Here is a 20,958-nt window from a genome sequence, read left to right as displayed (position 1 = left end):
TTGCGGATTGGATAAAATGACAGGACCCATCCGTATGTTGTCTACAAGAGACCCATTTTGAACCTAAAGATACACCCAGACTGAAAGTGAAGGGATGGAGAAGCATCTTTCATGCCAATGGGCCTCAAAAGAAGGCTGGGGTAGGGATTCTCATATCAGATAAATTAGACTTCAAACTAAAGAATGTAGTCCGAGATACAAAGGACACTACATAATTCTTAAAGGGACTATCCACCAAGATGATCTAACAATTGTAAATATCTATGCCCCCAATATGGGAGCAGCCAATTACATAAGAAAACTGTTAATCAAGATAAAGAGTCATATTGATATGAGCACATTAATAGTAGGAGATCTTAACATGTCTCTCTCAGAAATAGACAGATCATTGAAGCAGGAAATCAATAAAGAAACAAGAGCATTGAATGACATACTGGACCAGATGGACCTCATAGATATACACAGAACATCCCACCCTAAAACAACAGAATACTCATTCTTCTTGTTATTTTCTTAAACTATCCCTCAGTTTCAGCAAACTTCATATATTTGATGGCCATTCTGATGGGTTTTTATTATAAAATGCACATATGTTATTCTATCTCTCTCCCTTTTTCTTTCTTTCTTTTTTTTTTTTTAGTTTTTGAAAGATTTTATTTCAGACAGAGAGTGAATGAGCGTGAGCTGGGTGAGAGGCAGAGATGGAAGGAGAGAAGCAGACCCCCACTGAGGAGGGAGCTTCCATGGGGCTGGATCCCAAGACCCCAGGGTCATTATCTGAGTTGAAGGCAGATGCTTAGCCAACTGAGCCCAACAGGCTTGCCCCCCTCCTCCAACAGCTTTTATTTTTAAAGCATTATTACCATTCCAAATGATTTCTCCAGATCATTATGGTTTTTTTCCTTAATTTAAATTAAATTAATGAATGAATGTACATCATTTGATTTGGTATAATGTTTAACGATTTTCCAAATGAATTTTGGAATAGATTTTGACCATAAAAATTTTAAATTCTTAAAAATATCCTTACCTTATTATTTCTGAGTTTTTGTTTTATTTCAGTGGTTTGGCCCATCTGAAATTTTATATATAGTTTTCTTGAATGTTCTACTATACTGTATGGTTACACTTACCCTTAGGTCATAAGACTTCTGTTTTGTTTGTTTGTTTGTTTGTTTTTGTTTTTGGCTTTTTTGTTGTTGTTGTTTTGTTTTGTTTTGTAAGATCTGAGGGATTTCATATTCTTCCCAATAGATGTCCCTTGTGCCATTATTTATTTAATAGCTCAACCTTTTCCAATGAAATTGAAATACAACCTTGCTATGTGATAAATGTCCTTATACATTGAATCTTAATTTCTAACTTATTTAATAAATGAAAACTGAAAATTCTGGGACCATTATATATTATATTCCTTTGTGTTAATAACTTTGGCAATTTGATTATATATCCATGTAGATATCATTAATGACTGCAATTTTATATCCTATTTCATGGTATTTTTGTTTTTGTTTTTATTTATTTATTTATTTATTTTCAGCATAACAGTATCATTATTTATTCACCACACCCAGTGCTCCATGCAATCCATGCCCTCTATAATACCCACCACCTGGTAACCCGACCTCCCACCACCCCCCGCCACTTCAGATGCCGCAGATTGTTTTTCAGAGTCCTTAGTCTCTCATGATTCACCTCCTCTTCCAATTTACCCCAACACCCTTCTCTCTAACTCCCCATGCCCTCCATGCTTTTTGTTATGCTCCACAAATAAGTGAAACCATATGATAATTGACTCTCTCTGCTTGACTTACTTCACTCAGCATAATCTCTTCCAGTCCCATCATGCTGCTACAAAAGTTGGGTATTCGTCCTTTCTGATGGAGGCATAATACTCCATAGTGTATATGGGCCACATCTTCCTTATCCATTCATCCGTTGAAGGGCATCTTGGTTCTTTCCACAGTATGGCGACCATGATCATTGCTGCTATAAACATTGGGGTACAGATGGCCCTTCTTTTCACGACATCTCTATCTTTGGGGTAAATACCCAGGAGTGCAATTGAAGGGTCATTGGAAAGTTCTATTTTTAATTTCTTGAGGAATCTCCACACTGTTCTCCAAAAAGGCTGCACCAACGTGCATTCCCACCAACAGTGTAAGAGGGTTCCCCTTTCTCCATATCCTCTCCAACACATGTTGTTTCCTGTCTTGCTACCTTGGGCCATTCTAACTGGTGTAAGGTGATATCTCAATGTAGTTTTAATTTGAATCTCCCTGATGGCTAGTGATGATGAACATTTATTCATGTGTCTGATATCCATTTGTATGTCTTCATTGGAGAAGTGTCTGTCCATATCTTCTGCCCATTTTTTGATATGATTGTCTGTTTTGGGTATGTTGAGTTTGAGGAGTTCATTAGATCAAGATATCAACCTTTTGTCTGTACTGTCCTTTGCAAATATCTTCTCCCATTCCGTGGGTTGCCTCTTTGTTTTCTTGACTGTTTCCTTTGCTCTGCAGAAGCTTTTGATTTTGATGAAGTCCCAAAAGTTCATCTTCAATTTTGGTTCCTTTGCCTTTGGAGAGATATCTTGAAAGAAGTTGCTGTGGCTGATATCGAAGAGATTACTGCCTATGTTCTCCTCTAGGATTCTGATGGATTCCTGTCTCACATTGAGGTCTTTTATCCATTTTGAGTTTATCTTTGTGTACGGTGTAAGAGAATGGTTGAGTTTCATTCTTCTACATATAGCTGCCCAGTTTTCCCAGCACCATTTATTGAAGAGACTGTCTTTTTTCCACTGTATATTTTTTCCTGTTTTGTCGAAGATTATTTGACCATAGAGTTGAGGGTCCATATCTGGGCTCTCTCCTCTATTCCACTGGTCTATGTGTATGTTTTTATGCCAGTACCATGCTGTCTTGGTGATCACAGCTTTGTAATAAAGCTTGAAATCAGGTAACGTGATGCTCCCAGCTTTATTTTTGTTTTTCAACATTTCCTTTGTGATTCGGGTCTCTTCTGATTCCATACAAATTTTAGGATTATTTGCTCCAGCTCTTTGAAGAATACCGGTGGAATTTTGATCAGAATAGCATAAAATGTATAGATTGCTCTAGGCAGTATAGACACTTTAACAATGTTTATTCTTCTGATCTAAGAGCATGGAATGGTCTTCCATCTTTTTGTGTCTTCTTCATTTCTTTCATGAGTGTTCTGTAGTTCCTTGAGTACAGATCCTTTACCTCTTTGGTCAGGTTTATTCCCAGGTATCTTATTGTTCTTGGTGCTATAGTAAATGGAATCAATTCTCTAATTTCCCTTTCTGTATTTTCATTGTTAGTGTATAAGAAAGCCACTGATTTCTCTACATTGACTTTGTATCCTGCCACGTTGCTGAATTGCTGTATGAGTTCTAGTAGTTTGGGGGTGGAGTCTTTTGGGTTTTCCATATAAAGAATCATGTCATCTGCAAAGAGAGAGAGTTTGACTTCCTCATTGTCAATTTGGATACCTTTTATTTCTCTTTGTTGTCTGATTGCTGTTGCTAGGACTTCTAATACTCTGTTGAACAAGAGTGGGTGAGAGTGGGCATCCTTGTCATGTTCCTGATCTCAACGGGAAGGCTGCAAGCTTTTTTCCCATTGAGGATGATATTTGCTGTGGGTCTTTCATAGATAGTTTTGATAAAGTTCAGGAATGTTTCCTCTATCCCTATACTTTGAAGTGTTTTAATCAGGAACGGATGCTGGATTTTGTCAAATGCTTTTTCTGCATCAATTGAGAGGACCATGTGGTTCTTCTCTCTTCTCATATTAATTTGTTGTATCACATTGATTGATTTGAGAATGTTGAACCATCCTTGTAGCCCAGGGATGAATCCCACCTGGTCATGGTGGATAATCTTTTTAATGTGCTGTTGGATCCTGTTGGCTAGGATCTTGTTGAGAATCTTAGCATCCATATTCATCAGTGATATTGGTCTGAAATTCTCCTTTTTGGTAGGATCTTTGCCTGGTTTGGGGATCAGGGTAATGCTGGCTTCATAGAAAAATTCAGGAAGTTTTCCTCCTGCTTCAATTTTTTGAAACAGCTTCAGGAGAATAGGTGTTATTTCTTCTTTGAAGGTTTGGTAGAAATCCCTGGGGATTCCATCAGGTCCTGGGATCTTGTTTTGTGGGAGGATTTTGATCACCGCTTCAATCTCGTTGCTAGATATTGGTCTATTCAGGTTGTCAATTTCTTCCTGGTTCAATTTTGGGAGTTTATAGTTTCCAGGAATGCATCCATTTCATCTAGGTTGCTTAGCTTATTGGCATATAACTGTTGGTAATAAATCTAATGATTGTTTCTACTTCCTTGGTGTTTGTTGTGATCTCTCCCTTTTCATTCATAATTTTATGTATTTGAGCTTTCTCTCTTTTCTTTTGGATTAGTGTGTCCAGTGGTTTATCGATCTTATTGATTCTTTCAAAAAAACAGCTTCTAGCTTCTAGTTTTTTTTTTAATTTTAGTTTAGTTTATTCCTTTTTTTTAATTTTTATTTTCTAATATTCATATAGAGTTAAGCTTCAAGGTAATCCCCTTTCCCCAATCAATGCCACCCCTATAGGTAAACCAATTCCTAATCCCCGCTTATCTTAGGAAAGTTGAGTCCTTTAACAAAGATATCAAGATACATCCAGGAAGAATAAAAACAACCTTCCTCACCCACACTGAGAATTTACAACCACTCTTCCATATTTTTCTTCCACCAGTATTTCTGTGTTTTTGTGTTTGTCCTGATAGTATATAAATCTTACACTCAGGGTTCTTTTTGACGAGGTTCTTCCTTTATTTGCATATATATATTGCAAATATATATATATATTTTTTTTCTCTTATCATATACTTTTATCAGTCTTTTTCTTTGTCTGTGTCTGTTTGTATACTTCATTAATCTTATCTTGGGGCCCATTTGGGCTAAACCTTCTCTTTTATCTCACCTTTCTTTCCTGTCTCTCTCCCTCTCTCTTTTTTTTCTTTCCCTTTTCTTTTTCCTCTCATTTGGGTGGGGAACCCTGATTGCCCAGAAGCATTCCAGGGTGCCCCTTGACTGCACCACAGTCGATCCACCCAGCTACACCCGTTCAGCCATCTCTTACCAAAATGACTAGGAGGAGGAATGCACAACAGAAGAAAAATACAGAGGATGGACCTTCTGCAACAGAGCTAATGTCTATCAACATAGACAATATGTCGGAAAGAAAATTCAGGCTAACAATTATCCAAGCAATAACTAGGTTGGAGAAAGCCACAGGTGACCAAACAGAATTGATTAGGGCCAAACTGAAAATGATCAGAGATCATGTTTTCAATATTAGGGAAGAGCTGAAAGCTACCAGGGATGAGTTTCACAATGCTCTCAATGAGTTCCAATCTAATCTAAATTCTCTCAACGCTAGAGCAACTGAGATAGAAGATAGAATTAGTGATCTGGAGGAAAAACAGATAGAGAGAAAGGATCAAGAGGAAGCCTGGAACAAACAGCTTAGAAGCCATGAAAACAGAATCAGGGAAATAAATGATGCCATGAAACATTCCAACGTCAGAATTATTGGAATCCCTGAAGGGGAGGAGAAAGAAAGAAAGAAGTCTAGAAGATATAGTGGAACAAGTTCTTCATGAAAATTTTCCAAATCTCGTGAATGGAACCAGCGTTTATGTTCTAGAGGCAGAAAGGTTTCCCCCCAAGATTATGGATTGCATGGAGCACTGGGTGTGGTGAAAAAATAATGATACTGTTATGCTGAAAATAAAAAAAAAAAAAAAAAGATTGTTCCCACCATACATGGAATATCGTCAGCCCTGGGCAAATATAAAGAATTTTCCACCTGTGCATCTCACCTCTCAGTTGTCTCCTTATTTTATTGTACAATCCTAGAAGTGTTCCTTAGCTCTGCTGCTCCCCAGAGCTCCCACACAAGCGCATTCACCTCAGCGACATACATGGTGGTCACACCCATGCTGAACCCCTTCATCTACAGCCTGAGGAACAAAGACATGAAAAGGGCTCTGAATGCATTGTTGTGAAGGAGACACTGCACGGAAAATAGTCATAGGACTGAAAATTTACTACAATTGCTTAATCTCAGTTTCCTGATCGAAATTTTATTTGATAAATATTTTATTAATTTCCTACTACTCTGTAAAATGAACATGTTTTAACACACATTTATGTTCTTAGCATTCAAGGGATCATAAGCCTGAAATGGCTTTGAGCTAAAATCATTTGCAAGAATTGGTTCATTCTGGAAGACATAGGGAAGAATCTATTTACTTTTCCAAGCTCATAAAATAGTGTAAAAAAACTTAAAATATTTCTGATAATTAAGAAATACTTCACATTGAGGGACTCAATGACAACTCTTAACTTACAAGTATGATTCCTGTTGTTCAGCAAATATGTCATGGAGCTATGGTATGTCTTCCCCAGGGTTTATATAAAAAAGAAAAAAGAAAAAAAACTTAGTTCTATTTGAAAAGAAATGATGGCAGGACTGTGTGTCCACCATAAGTCAACATTTTGGAGATTCAAGTTATCTAACCCAGAGATATTGCTCAGCCCTAGATTTTGGGGAAAAATTGAACTCAGGGTTGGGATAAGGTGCCAGGATGTCTGAACTCTGGAAGCAACAGAGTTCTGAGGAAGGAGTAATTAACTATGAATTCATTTGGTTATAGCCTGGTCTGTTGGGAACACACAGTCTCCAGTAAAAGTTTCCTTTGTGTCCACACCAGTGTCCCAGAGGGAAATCATGTGCTTAGAGGTTGGAGGAGCTGGAAGAAAACGTGCCTCATGAACAGACAGAGGAAGCTCTAAATATTTCCTGTGTAGCAGTTCCTCTGCCTTGGGCTGGATGAGACCTGATTGTTGTTTCTGGAATCCTAAGTTTGGCTGGGAGACTAACTCCAGCCTCTTTACTGTTGTCTTACATGAGGACAGTTAGTCACCATCATCCCCACCTGGGAGGAATTCAGACTGCCACATAAACACCCCTCCCTCAGAGTTGTCATTCAGGTGAGTCCCAGAGCCTAGCAGGTTCTGCAGGCAAGTGTTAGACACAATCCATGCCTGGTGTAGTGACCTGAGGTCACCTAACAGTCACCAACGTGGCAAAAAACCCTACCGATTTCTATGCTCATTTGCTCGCCTGATGAGCTGATTAATGGATTCAGTGATTATGTTAAAGAAAGAAGTGAACATGGAGTTCAGCAGCACAAGGGTGATTGTTGACAATGAAGTCGGGGAGGGGAGAATATAAAGTACTCCTAGTAAAAATAGAACACAACCAGTGAGTTTTGCAATTAAAGGGAGTAGAAATATTAGAAATATTAGGGATGGAAGGATGTCCAGCAAAGTCAGGGCATTTCTTTTTTGCCTTTAAATGTGGCATATTGGACTCTGTTTCTATACTGATGAGAAAGATCTAGACCAATATATTGCTTGCAGATATGACCTCACAATGGTAATTCATGAGACATACATTTTTTCACAGTGTTCTCTGTCACTCTTGGTACTCATGTGAAAACAATGTGGAAGAGCTTTGCTTTGCAATGATTTCATTACTCAGGGAGCTGAAAATATTTGTGGATTAGTTATTCATTGGTTTTCTCTACTGTACATTGTCTCTGCCAGGTCTTTGCATTTGTACAGTGTGTCGAGGGTTGTTTTTTTACAATTCTTTTTTTAATTGCATTATTTCAAACAAGGAATTGAGCAGGGTTTTGTTTTATTTTACCAACTTTGCTGTTTGCAGTGAGTTCTATTATGTATGTATATGTGGGAAATTAATAGTGTGGGCTCAAATCCATCACTTGGTTATGTGGTGTTCTCTATATTGCTTTTTTGATTTATTATCCTTCCTGAAAAAATGAGCTGTCACTAATATTCTTCACTTGCCAATCCTTTTGATAAGCAAAAACGAAAATAAATGGTATTTTGTACACTGAATGTTAATAAATCACCTCCATACATATTTCTCATTTGTTTTTGCACATCTTATTCCCCATGGGTTTTTTTTATCTCTTTGTGATGATATCCATTTCTAAAAGCTGCATCATCTTTGTCTATTATTGCTTCTTTACATTTGACTGGAGATTGCCTTTAGCTTTATAACCATATCTTCATACATATATCTTTATGTAAGAAAAAAAAATATCCCTTAGTGTTTCCTCCTCAGTTGTAAACATCATTATCTCATATTATTTTATTCCAAGTCTTTGGACATTAAATCTGGAATTAGTAACTCATCTTGATAACACACAATTATTCTTTTATGTCTTTATGTACATTAGTTTTAGATTCTCATATAATTTTGTTTCACAAGTTGTTTTGAAACACTACACTTGACCTAATTTCATTCCTCCTGACAATATATATTCCTTAAGTGCTTAGTGTTTTTAAAACTTCTATCCCTAGATGATGCACACTTACACATTTCATACACAATACAAATGGATGAATAGTATCCTGTGCTTATTATAAATGCTCTTCAGTTTTAGCGCAGTCTTTTTTTTTTTTTTTTCCTTCCTCTTTCCATTATTTCTTCTTTCTCAGTAATACATCATGGACTTTCCTCCAGTCAACTAGGATAATGCTGATTCTTTATTTCAGAGTCTGCATAATATCTCATGATGTGACTGTGCTACTCACACTTTGAAAGTGTTTTCTTTCTCAATACATTGTTATTATAACAATTCTACAAAAAATATTTAGAGGTTGTTATGTTAAAAATCTGTTTCTCTGTTAGAGGAAATGTTATTCCCCAGGGGGTCACTGAGAAATTCAGAGTGAGACCAGGAAAACTCTAAATATCCTACAAAGACCAAGGCACAGGTTACCACACAGAACAGAGTGGACCAGAATGTCAAAAGTGTCAAGACTGAGAATTTCTGAGCTGAACAATATGTGTATTTTCAAATTTATAGCTGTCTTTAGGTTGTTTTCCCAATATTGTAACAGTTTACATTTCTGCCAACAGAATTAGAGAAATATTTTTTGCTACTTGTTTAAAAATTGCAGCCGAATCAGTGCAAAAGATCTTCATATTGTCTCACAAGCTGATGAGTGTGCCAGAGATTTCTTGTTGTTTTCTAAACCATTACTAAATTGAGCAAATATTTGTGTACTTGAACACCATGTTCATTACTATATTACTATGATTATTATATGTCTATAAACTCTATGTTTATTCTGCATTTAGCATCATTTCAAATGCAGTTGACAGACTATTTATTGATTTTGGTAGATATATTATCCATAAAAAGTTTTAAATTTTATATAGGTAAATATGTCTGTCCATGTAGCATTTTACATTGCTTAAGGGAATGATCAGTGATCAGGACAGCCTGAATTGCAGCCCCTCCGGATTCACCCTTGACCGGGGGTGGGGGGTCATTTTAAGAACACAGCCTAAAGAGCAATGAATTGGGGTGTGTGTAAGAGTGTGTGTGTGTGTGTGTGTGTGTGTGTGTCCTGAGGAGACAGAAGAGTCCAAGGGCTTGGGCTCACAATCTAATATATTCCAAAGTGACTCTTATAATACAGAGGTCAGAATTCAGTCACCAGATGGTATTCAGAAGGAGCTCTATTTCAATTTACAGAACATCTTTGCATGTAGATTATAAATACAAGTATATACCATGGGTGAGTGACTCCTTTTTCTTGAAATTTAACCAGTTTCAAAGTGACCTACATCTTTAAACTTCCTGACACCATCTCTCATCACTCTCCCGCTTATTCCCCTTAACACACTCATTTCCTTTTTTGGACTTAGTAGCTCAAAACTGTATAATCTCTAGGGCTTCTGCAGAGGCCATTCTCTCTGCCAGCACACACTTCCCCAGACAAGCCTGCGGCTCCAGCCCTATCTTTCATGAGGCATCTGTTCAAATGTCTCCTTGTTTACCGTTCTTGCGTGAACACCAATTACAAAAATGGCCTTCCTTTCATCTCTCTCCTTGATACCTACTCTTGTTCTTGTAATAACAATGACACCCTCAGATAACTTTTTATTATTATTACGATTATTATTATTTTATGTTACTCATCATACAGTATGCCATCTGTTGTTTTTTTTTCTTTTTTTTAATGTTAGTCACCATACAATATATCAGGATTCATTTCTTACAAGTAACAAACAGTGCTCCATGCAATATGTGCCCTCCTTTACACCCATCACCAGGCTAACCCATCCTGCAACCTCCTCACCTCTGAAACTCTTTGTTTCTTAGAGTACCCAGTCTCTCTCATGGTTTGTCTCCTCCTCCAATTACTCTCTTCATTTTTCCCTTCCTTCTCCTAATGTCCTCCACGTTATTACTTATGTTCCACAAGTAAGTGAAACCATATAATAATTGGCTTTCTCTGCTTGACTTATTTCGCTTAGCATAATCTCCTCTAGTCCCATTATGTTGATACAAATGCTAGGTATTCATCCTTTCTGATGGTTGCATAATATTTCATTGTGTATATGGACCACATCTTCTTTATCTTTTTGTCTGTTGAAAGGCATCTCAGCTCTTTCCACAGTTTGGCTATTGTGAACATTGCTGCTAAGAACATAGGGGTGCATATGGACCTTATTTTCACTACATCTGTTTCTTGATGAAGTCCCAAAAGAAAAGACAAGACAAGAACCATATGATCCTCTGTGTATAACTGTGTATACGCAGCTTTTGGGACTTCATTTTGTATAGCTTATGGGACTTTATCAAGATAAAAGCTTCTGCACCACAAAGGAAACTGTTAACAAAACAAAGAGGCAACCCATGGAGTAAGAGGAGATATTTGCAAATGATGCTACAGGTAAAGGGCTGATATCCAATATCTATAAAGAACTTCTCAAACTCAACACCCCAAAACACAAATAATCAAGTAAAAAAAAATGGGCCAAAGACATGAACAGACATTATCTAAAGAAGACATACAAATGGCTAACAAAAACATAAAAAAAAGTTCAACATCATTAGCCATCAGGGAAATTCAAATCAAACGTACATTGAGTTGGTACAGCCTCTTTGGAGAACAGTGTGGAGATTCCTCAAGAAATTAAAAATAGAGCTTCCCTATGACACTGCCATTGGACTATTGGGTATTTACCCCAAAGATACAGATGGAGTGAAAAGAAGGGCCATCTGTACCCCAATATTTATAGCAGCAATGGCCATGGTCGCCAAACTGTGGAAAGAACCAAGATGCCCTTCAACGGATGAATGGATAAGGAAGATGTGGTCCATATACACTACGGAGTATTATGCCTCCATCAGAAAGGACGAATACCCAACTTTTGTAGCAACATGGACGGGACTGGAAGAGATTATGCTGAGTGAAGTAAGTCAAGCAGAGAGAGTCAATTATCATATGGTTTCACTTATTTGTGGAGCATAACAAATAGCATAGAGGACATGGGGAGTTAGAGAGGAGAAGGGAGTTGGGGGAAATTGGAAGAGGAGGTGAACCATGAGAGACTATGGACTCTGAAAAACAATCTGAGGGTTTTAAGTGGTGGGGGTGTTGCAGGTTGGGGGAACCAGGTGGTGGGTATTGGAAAGGGCACGGATTGCATGGAGCACTGGGTGTGGTGCAAAATTAATGAATACTGTTATGCTGAAATAAAAGAAAAAAAATTTTAAAAAGTACATTGAGATATCACCTTTTACAAGTTAGAATGGTCAAAATTAACAAGACACTAAATGACAAGTGTTGGAGATGATATGGAGAAAGGGGAACTCTTCTGCTGTGTTGGTGGGTGCAATTTGGTACAGAATCTGATATATTATTAATATTTTTATTTGCCTCTGTTCTTTCTCTGTCATTGGATTATAGTGGTTTTGGGTCTTCATAATCCTGTTCTCATGGCTTCCCATTGCCTGGACCATGTTTGACACTCAATACATATTCCTCAAATGTATGAAAGATGTTCTTAACAAAAACAGTGTAATGTATGACTTCTGAGGGTGAAGGTGAGAAATGAAACATAATGCCTAATCAGAGATAAAATGGTAGGGAATCTCTTCAAACCGGGACAGTCTCTACAGAAGATACTGAAGTTAATTTCTTGATTCTAAAATATAAATTTTCACATTGCAACCATATGAGGTATGCTAGTCATGAAAAAGTAATGATGTCTTTTTCCTCTTTCCTGATGGTAGTACAACCACATGCAATCAGTCAATGATACAAGGATATCAGAATTCATTCTTCTGGGATTTTCAGAGGGACCAGAGCTGCAGCCCCTCATATTTGGGCTCTTTCTCTCCATGTACCTGATCACTGTGTGTGGAAATTTGATCATCATTCTGGTTGCTCTCTCTGACTCCCATCTCTATACCCCCATGTACTTCTTCCTCTCCAACTTGTCCTTTGCAGACATCTGTTTCGCCTCCACCACCATCCCCAAGATGCTGTGGAACATCCAGACTCAGACCCAAGTCATTACCTATGCAGACTGCATTACACAGATGTACTTTTTCATAATTTTTTCAGGGTTAGACATCTATCTTTTGGCTGTGATGGCCTATGACAGGTTCGTGGCCATTTGTCACCCCCTGCAGTACATGGTCATCATGAACCCCCGGCTCTGTGGATTGTTGGTTCTCATGTCCTGGATCACGAGTGTCTCACATTCCTTGTTACAGACCTCAATGGTGTTGCGGCTGTCCTTCTGTACAGAGGTGAAAATCCCCCACTTCTTCTGTGAACTCAATCAGATGATCCAACTTGCATGTTCTGACACCTTTTCTAATAATATGGTGATGTACTTTGCAGCTATGCTGCTGGCTGGTGGTCCCCTCTCTGGGATCATTTACTCTTATTCTAAGATAGTTTCCTCCATTCGTAGAATCTCCTCAGGTAAGGGAAAGTATAAAGCTTTTTCCACCTGTGCATCTCACCTCTCTGTTGTCTCATTATTTTTTTGTACCAGCCTAGGAGTGTACCTTAGCTCTGCAGTTACCCAGAACTCTCACACAAGTGCAGTAGCCTCAGTGATGTACACTGTGGTCACACCTATGCTGAACCCCTTCATCTACAGCCTGAGGAACAAAGACATAAAGATGGCTCTGAAAAGAATCATTGGTGTTCCAGCTATGTAAGGGCCAATGGTCCTGGGACTGTAGAAGTGCTCATGATTGCAGGGCTTGTAGTCTAAGAGCCAAGAACTACTATTTTTCAATCAGGCTGTGGAATTAGAATCTGCTCCTTCTATTTATTTTCTGAAATTTTGATTTGTTGGAACTCACCTTCTCCATATGTTTAAGTACTTCACTTTTTAAGTTTTTATTTATTTATTTATTTATTTATTTATTTATTTATTTATTTATTTATTTTTTAGTTTTTAAAATTTCTTTTCTGTGTTCCAGAATTCATTGTTTATGCACCACTCCCAGTGCTCCACGCTATATGTGCCCTCCTTAATGCCCACCACCTAGTGGTGGGTATTAAGTACCTCACTTTATTAAGCTTTTGCCCTGTCTGATAAACTTCAATAGTAGAGTAATCACGAATTCTTTCCCCAAATAGCAGTACTAATGCCTAGAATGGTATTTTTATAATTTCTTTCTATTCTTCTTGCTTTTGTAATTGTGCCTCTTTGCTAAGACTGTATAGCGAGCCATTCTGAAAATGTATGTCTTCATATAGCACCTTCATTATTAGATTGTCTAGTGGGGAGTTGTTCTGACCTATTCTGCACTACTTATCACTCTCTGCATTTTATTTATGAAGGTCATCTACGATGTTGTGTGGAGCTGCATTTAACTTCTTCAACTAATATATAACATTTTTTAATTTATATATTTAGGTTAATCTTAGAGTTTATGGAAGAAGTAATATACCAAATTTAAATCTCCATAATTGAATTTTGCTATTTCTATATCCATATGTGCACTTTGTCTTCTTCCTGGTTATAAGACATTTCTCTCACCCCTGTCACATATGACTCAGCTATAATTGCTTTTGATCAAATATGAGTCATATACCATTACAATTTTAAATTCTCATGAATGTATTGAAGTATAGTTATATACAGTAAGCTGCATGTATATTAAATGTACATTTTGCTAAATTAAAGGTCTAATACTTGAATTAGACTGTATGGGCCCATTTTTTTAGAACTTGAGAAGAACAGGAAGTTTTATCTGGATTTTTATGTTTCTGTAAAAAATGTAATTCACCTAGGGGTTTAGTGGGTTAAGCCTCTGCCTTTGGCTGAGGTCATGATATCAGGGTTCTGGGATCAAGCCCCAAATAGGGCTCTCTGCTCAGTGGGGAGCATGTTCCCCCCCACCTGCCTATTTGTGATCTCTCTCTGTGTCAAATATATAAATAAATACAATCTTAAAAATGTGTAATTCACCTGGACGTCCATTTCCTTATTTCTGAAGGTAATGTGAAACTTGAAATGAAATCTGTGAGGAATAAATAAAATACTGTTGTTGAGTCTAAAGAAAAGATGTGAGAATGAAGAGTGTGTGTATATACATGAGTGTGTGCACTCATGCACCTCTTTCTTTCAAATAAACATTTTTACTCACCTATGTGCACACATTCACACACTGGTTTATAATACCAACTACTAGGTTGAAAGAAAACGTTAATGAAATTTGCAGAATATTGAAATGAAAAAGTATGTTTGCATGAACATGAAATAGAAAGATTTCAGAAATGTTGACAAACATATTTAAAGTGGAATGAATGATTAATGTAAAAACAAAACAATAACAAAAACTTTAGGATGGGACATCTAGCTGGCCAGTCATTGGGCATCTGACTCTAGGTTTTGCATCAGGTATTGATCTCTTGGTTATAAGATCAAATCCTACATCACTCTCCATGCTCAGTTTGGAGTCTGCTTAAGTTTCTCTGTCCCTCTCTCTGCCACTCCCCTCCCCACTCTCTCTCTCTCTGAAATAAATAAATAAATCTTAAAATAATTAGGGTGACTTAATGTTAATAATGAATTACTTTTCTTATCTTAAAAATACCTGAAAGAACCATATTTATATTTCTTCAGTGGGAAATTCTCTGTACCATCTGATGGGGCCAAATATCTCCAAATTAACTCTAATTTCTGTGTTTAATGTGGGATTTCAACACAAAATTCCCAAGGGAAGCTAACTGAATGATTTGAGAGGCTCAAACTCAGTTCCTGAAAACTAGATTACTGGATAAATATCTATATTAGATTCTTGTCACTGCTGTCACACAAATTATCTCACTCGTGTCTAAAAACAAATAATTCTTTGAAGGTTTTAGAGATCAGAAGCATGAAAGGGGTGCAATTGGGCTAAAATAAAGATGTCTGTGGGCCAAAATCCTTCTGGAAGCTCTGAAGGAAAACACCCTCTTTCCTGCTTAGTGGCTCCCACATTCTTTAGCTCATGACCTTTCCTCCATCTGCAAAACCAGCACCTCGGTAGTTTCAAGCATATGTCTGACCCCATTCTTCTTTCTTGCTCATCCACATTTAAAGGACCATTGTGACTGTGCTAGTCCAATGTGGATAATCTGGGCTTATCTTTGCAGGATAATGACCAGTAGATTTATTCCATTTGCTATCCTGATTACCCTGCTAAGTAAGCTAAAAACTTCAAAAGTTCTTCAGGATGACATCTTTTGGAGGCCCTTCTTTTGCCTACTATGAATTTTTTTCATATACTTTAATTGATACTCCTCAAGAACGAATCTTCCTTTCTTTTTCTTTTCTTCCTTCCTTCCTTCCTTGTTTTTCTCTTTTTCTTTCCTCTTTCTTTCTTTCTCTCAGAATTAATATAATTCTTTATCACTCTCTATATGTAAATTTTTGTTTTAATTTTTTATTATGTTCAGTTAGCCAGCATATAATACATCATAAGCTTTGATGTAGTGTTCAACAATTTATTAGTTGCATATAACACCCTGTGTTCATCGCAACATGTACCCTCCTTAACACCCATCAGGAGCCCTTCCATTTAAAAAGTAGAGCATAGAATTTTACACCACCTATATATATATATACATATATATGTATATATATATAGTTTATACATTAGAGCATAGATAGACTGTGGAGCATGGAAAATATATATATATATTTATATCTATATAGATAGAAATAGAAATATATATTATATATTTTATATATTTATATATTATATATATATTTTCCATGCTCCATGCTCTATCTATGAAAAATATATATATATATTATATATATATATATATATAATATACATATATATATATAATTCATAGTGTCTGGGCCTTTTGGAGACCTGGTGAGTCAGAATCTGCATTTCAACTACAAACTATAGTGATTTGTATGCACAAGGAAAGTACAGAAGTCTGGTCTAGAATCTTATTTCTCACCTTCTAACTGTTGACACTGGGACTGGATAATTACTTTTGTTGGGTGCTGGCCTGTGGGTTACAGGTGTTTGGAAGAAACCCTTCAGACATGGCCAAATATCTAGAGTTGAGAACTACCATGCCATAATTTCAGAACTAAAGCATCCTGACATAATTCTAATAAAGAAATCTAATCCATCCCTTACTTGGTTTATACATTAGGGCAGAACATAAATACCTCTGAGCCCCATTTCTACAATAAATAATGGAGTTTGTAAAATTGCTACTTCACAGAATGAACTTTTGTCTAAAATAAATTTGATATGCCCTATAATGGGGTAAGCTAGGTTGTGGTGCATGAAATATAAATGTATCTCTTTCAATTAATAAATGGTTTCTTATTATGAAGTGTTTATTAATTGAAAGAGATAATAATCCTTATAATACAGAAGCAAATGCCAGTTCTTAACTTGTCATCTAACTGTGATATTCTTCATTGTTCTGACTAAACTATCATGAAGCCAAGGAGTGCACTAGCCAAGATTTTAGAGTAAAGGAACAAATGTCTCCCCTATCTTGAAGAAGGAAATATTAATTTTCTAGAGATATGAGGGGTTATGTCTCCCCCATAAGCCAATGCTTTGAAGACCCAAGGGAAAGAGTCAAATGAGTTCCTCAGTATTAGACTTTTGAGAAAACTTTAAGTCAGGGTTGTGGTCATATGCTAGGAAGTTTAGACCTCTGGAAATGGGAAAATTATTGGAGAAAAGTTAATAAAAACTGAATTCACCTGACATTCAATATGGTCTCCTAGGAATAGAGAATCATCCAGAAATATCTCCATTCTGTCCAGACCAGTGCCCCCAGGAGAAATCATTCATTTAAAGGTAGGAGCACCAAGAGAGATGTGTGCCTAATGAGCATATGTAGGGAGCTGTAAATCCCTCTTCTGCTACAGAATCTCAGCGTGGGCATTTTGGTTGGACAGAATATTGTTGTTGTTTTTGGAGTCCTAAGTCTGGCTGGGAGACCAATGCTTGATGCACTCCTGCATCTTGTCTGCAGACAGAGTTTGATGTCCATCATCAACTATCCAGGGAAGAATTGTAACTTGCAAAGGGAAACTTGCTCTCTGAGTTCTCATGCAGGTGAGTTCAAGATCCCAGCAGTCACTGCAGGAGGGGATCAAAGGAAACAGAAACCAAGACTTCTACCTAAAGTCACTGAGAATTCATGCAGCATAGCCATGATGCCAGAGATCCCAGTAGTTGTTTGCTGGCTTTACCAATAAATTAATGTATTTATGTAGGATGCTAGAAGTGAGGTCATGTCCTTTTATGTTAAGATGGGGCATCTTAGACTATGCTTTCACAGGAATGAGAAAGATCCTGGCCAAGGGATGATTGCAAATACATCCTTATAATAGTAATGCATGAAACATACGCACATTTCCTTCTCTCATTCTGGGAATTCACATTGGAAAAAGAAATAGGATGTAGTAGATGAGAATGGGTATGCTAATGAGCTTTACTTTGCATTATTTTAGAACTTGTTAAGGTTGACTGTATTTGTGAGTTTGTTGGCCATTTGGTATATTTCTATTAAAAATTGCCTATGTGAGTCTTTTGCTTTGGATAATGTTATAAGTGTTTTTATTCCTTTTTAAAAATTAGATCTTTGGAGTGCCTGGTTGGATCAGTGGGTTAAAGCCTCTGCCTTTGACTCAGGTCATGATGCCAGGGTACTGGGATCAAGACCCGCATCAGGCTCTCTGCTCGGCGGGGAGCCTGCTTCCCCTTCTTTCTCTGCCTACTTATGATTTCTGTCAAATAAAAAAAAATAAATTTTTAAAAAATAATTAAGTAAAAATTTGATCTTTGGGGTGTCTAGCTGGCTCAATTGGTGGAGCATGGGACTCTATTTTGAGATTGTTAGTTCAAACCCCACATGGGGTGTAGAGACTTTGTGAAAGTAAAATATTTTAAAAATAAAATAAAACAAAAGAATGTAAAATAAAATGTGGCCCTTTCTATCAAAGAAGGGAAGTTTTTACAGAAACTGACTGTTGGCCATTTAATATGTATAAATGTATTTCTGGGCAATGCAGGAAACTTTAAGAATTTTGTGTGGTCAAATCTATCAGTCATATTGGACTCTGTCAATTGCTTAATTATTTTGATTGATGTATAATTAGCACATAACATCCTATTAGTTTTGAGTGTACAACAAAACAATTCTATATTTGTGTATCTTCGGAAATTACCACACATTTGTCACCATGCATCATCACAAACTTTTCTTGTGATGAGGGTTTTTAAGGTCTATCTTCCTGGTGGCTTTCTGATCTCTGACTCAGTTTCCTGATCTGTGACTCCATGTAATCACCTCTCTGTACATTCTATCTCGTGAATTCCCTTTTTCTTTTTTGTTTTTCTTACTGAGAAATTCAAGCAGGCACTTCCATATTATTCATGTGTTGGTCCTTGCTATACATAAAAAAGAAACCTCTTCATCCTTAGCAGTGATAAATTACTCTCTACACATAGTTCTGACTTGTTTTCACATTTCTATTATTCCTTAGTACCCTTTTTGGCCTTTAGTAATTAGGTCTGTTTCTGAAGGTTGCATCCTTTGGCCATCATTTGGAAGAAGTTTTTCTTTACCATTTAGCTAAAAATCACCTTTCCATTCTATAAGCCTATGTGAATCCATAGGTCTTTATGTAACATGAAATTACAACTTAGTTTCACTGCTTTCTCCACATATTGTAAATGCTTTTCTGTTATATTCCTTTATTTATGAGCCTTTGGCAATTTAATCTTGAATCAGAATTAGCAACCGATTTGGTGTCTTTAAGTTATTGTTCTTCTAAGTCTTTATATAAGTCAGGTTGTAATTCCATTTTGTTGTTTATTTCAGCACAGTTGTTTATAAACAATAGACTTAACCTAATGACATTCTTACTGACATTCTTTGTTCCATAAGTTTCTAGTTTCTTTTACAACTTCTCTTCCATTTTTTGCATGTATACATTCATGCACTTTCATATAAATGATTCACTAGGACACTATGCAAAACATAAATGCTCTTGATGTCTTAGTGCAGTATTTTTTTCCCAAACTTGTGTCCACTTTTCCTTCCTTCTCAACAATTTCTCATAGAGTTGCCTATAATCAACTCATATTATCCTAGATCCTTATTTCAATGTCTTTAACATTTCATGGTGTGGCTGTGATATTGAGCCAATCAGCAGTTTTTCATATTTTTTTCTAAAATACTATTGTTCACTATTACAGAAATAGTTGGGGATTGTTAAGTTAAAACAGGTCTTCTCAACCAAGAGCTATCTTGTCCCCGAGGGAACACTGAAGCAATATCCAAATTGCTCTCACCATTGCACGTTGCACTGGGGAGAGCCACGTGGTGGTCAAGAGTGCTGCTAAACATGTTACAGTGCACAGGAAGACCCACAGTGGAGAGGGATCTGACCCAGAATATCAGTCAGTGCAGAGACTGAGAAACCCTAAGTTAAAGAATATATGTATTTTTAATATTTATATTTGCCTTCAGGTTGTTTTCCCATCATTCCATACTTCTCACTTCTGACCCCCAAATTAGAAAGTGTCTCTTTCACTTTCAGTTAAGAAGTTCCAGCCCCAGTCAGCCAGGTAGCTCTTCAGGGGCTTTCCCAACTGATGGGCGTGAGAGAGAAACCAAACCTTTCTTGTTTTCTCAAACTGTCACTCACCTTGAGAAAGGATTCATATATTGGATCCATCATTATAATTTGTCCATACATTTCCCACAGTTAGTTGCATTTAAAATGATTTTTAAAAGTTGTTATTCAACTAATTATGGGTTGGTAATTTTTGACCTTAAAAAATATTAATTGATAGAGTTAAATATGTTTTTCTTTTTTGCTTCTGATTTTCTCACTTAAATTATGATGGTTTTGTCTGGCTATAAATTTTATCTGCACTTTTTTTATATAGTCATGTGGAAAGCATTATTTACATTTACACTGGTTTTCTTAAAGGTACATAAGATCAGGAACCACTTCATTTCCTTGTAGACAGATAGCCATTTGTGTCAGCTTTTATTCAACAATCAAGATGGTTCCAATTGTAATGCAAACTTCCCATATGTTAAATGTCCATGTCTACTGCAACCTAATTCCTGACTCTATCAGCAAATAATTACAGAACACTCACTGTGTGTCAGAGTTCTAGATGCATTTTATTATATGTTCTCTTATGTCAAGGTCTTCACTAAAGTAACTATTAATTGATGTTGATATTATCCAGAGTGTGTGGTATATCATGTTTTGTTCAGTTTTAAAAATTTCTTTTTATTATCTTCAGTTAACCAACATATAGTGCCTCATTAGTTTATTTTTTATTTTTTTAATTTATTTTCAGCATAACAGTATCCATTGTTTTTGCACCACACCCAGTGCTCCATGCAATCCGTGCCCTCTCCAATACCCACCACCTGGTTCCCCCAACCTCCCACCCCCTGACCCTTCAAAACCCTCAGATTGTTTTTCAGAGTCCTCATTAGTTTTTGATGTAGTGTTCAAAAAT

At 36.7% G+C, this 20,958-nt stretch overlaps 1 protein-coding gene across 1 annotated transcript; it reads left to right on the top strand.

Moving 5' to 3' along the window:
* Positions 1–12,210: 12,210 nt before the first annotated feature.
* LOC116568113 (olfactory receptor 7A17-like) lies at positions 12,211–13,143 on the top strand. Its single transcript, XM_032303622.1, has one exon. It carries the CDS (start codon positions 12,211–12,213, stop codon positions 13,141–13,143), a length of 933 nt encoding a protein of 310 aa, XP_032159513.1.
* Positions 13,144–20,958: the final 7,815 nt, after the last annotated feature.

This window comes from Mustela erminea, chromosome 1, assembly GCF_009829155.1.
Source record: "Mustela erminea isolate mMusErm1 chromosome 1, mMusErm1.Pri, whole genome shotgun sequence".
Classification (NCBI taxonomy): domain Eukaryota; kingdom Metazoa; phylum Chordata; class Mammalia; order Carnivora; family Mustelidae; genus Mustela; species Mustela erminea.
The sequence above is the reverse complement of the archived record's forward strand: the minus strand, read 5'-3'. Positions and strand labels throughout refer to the sequence as shown.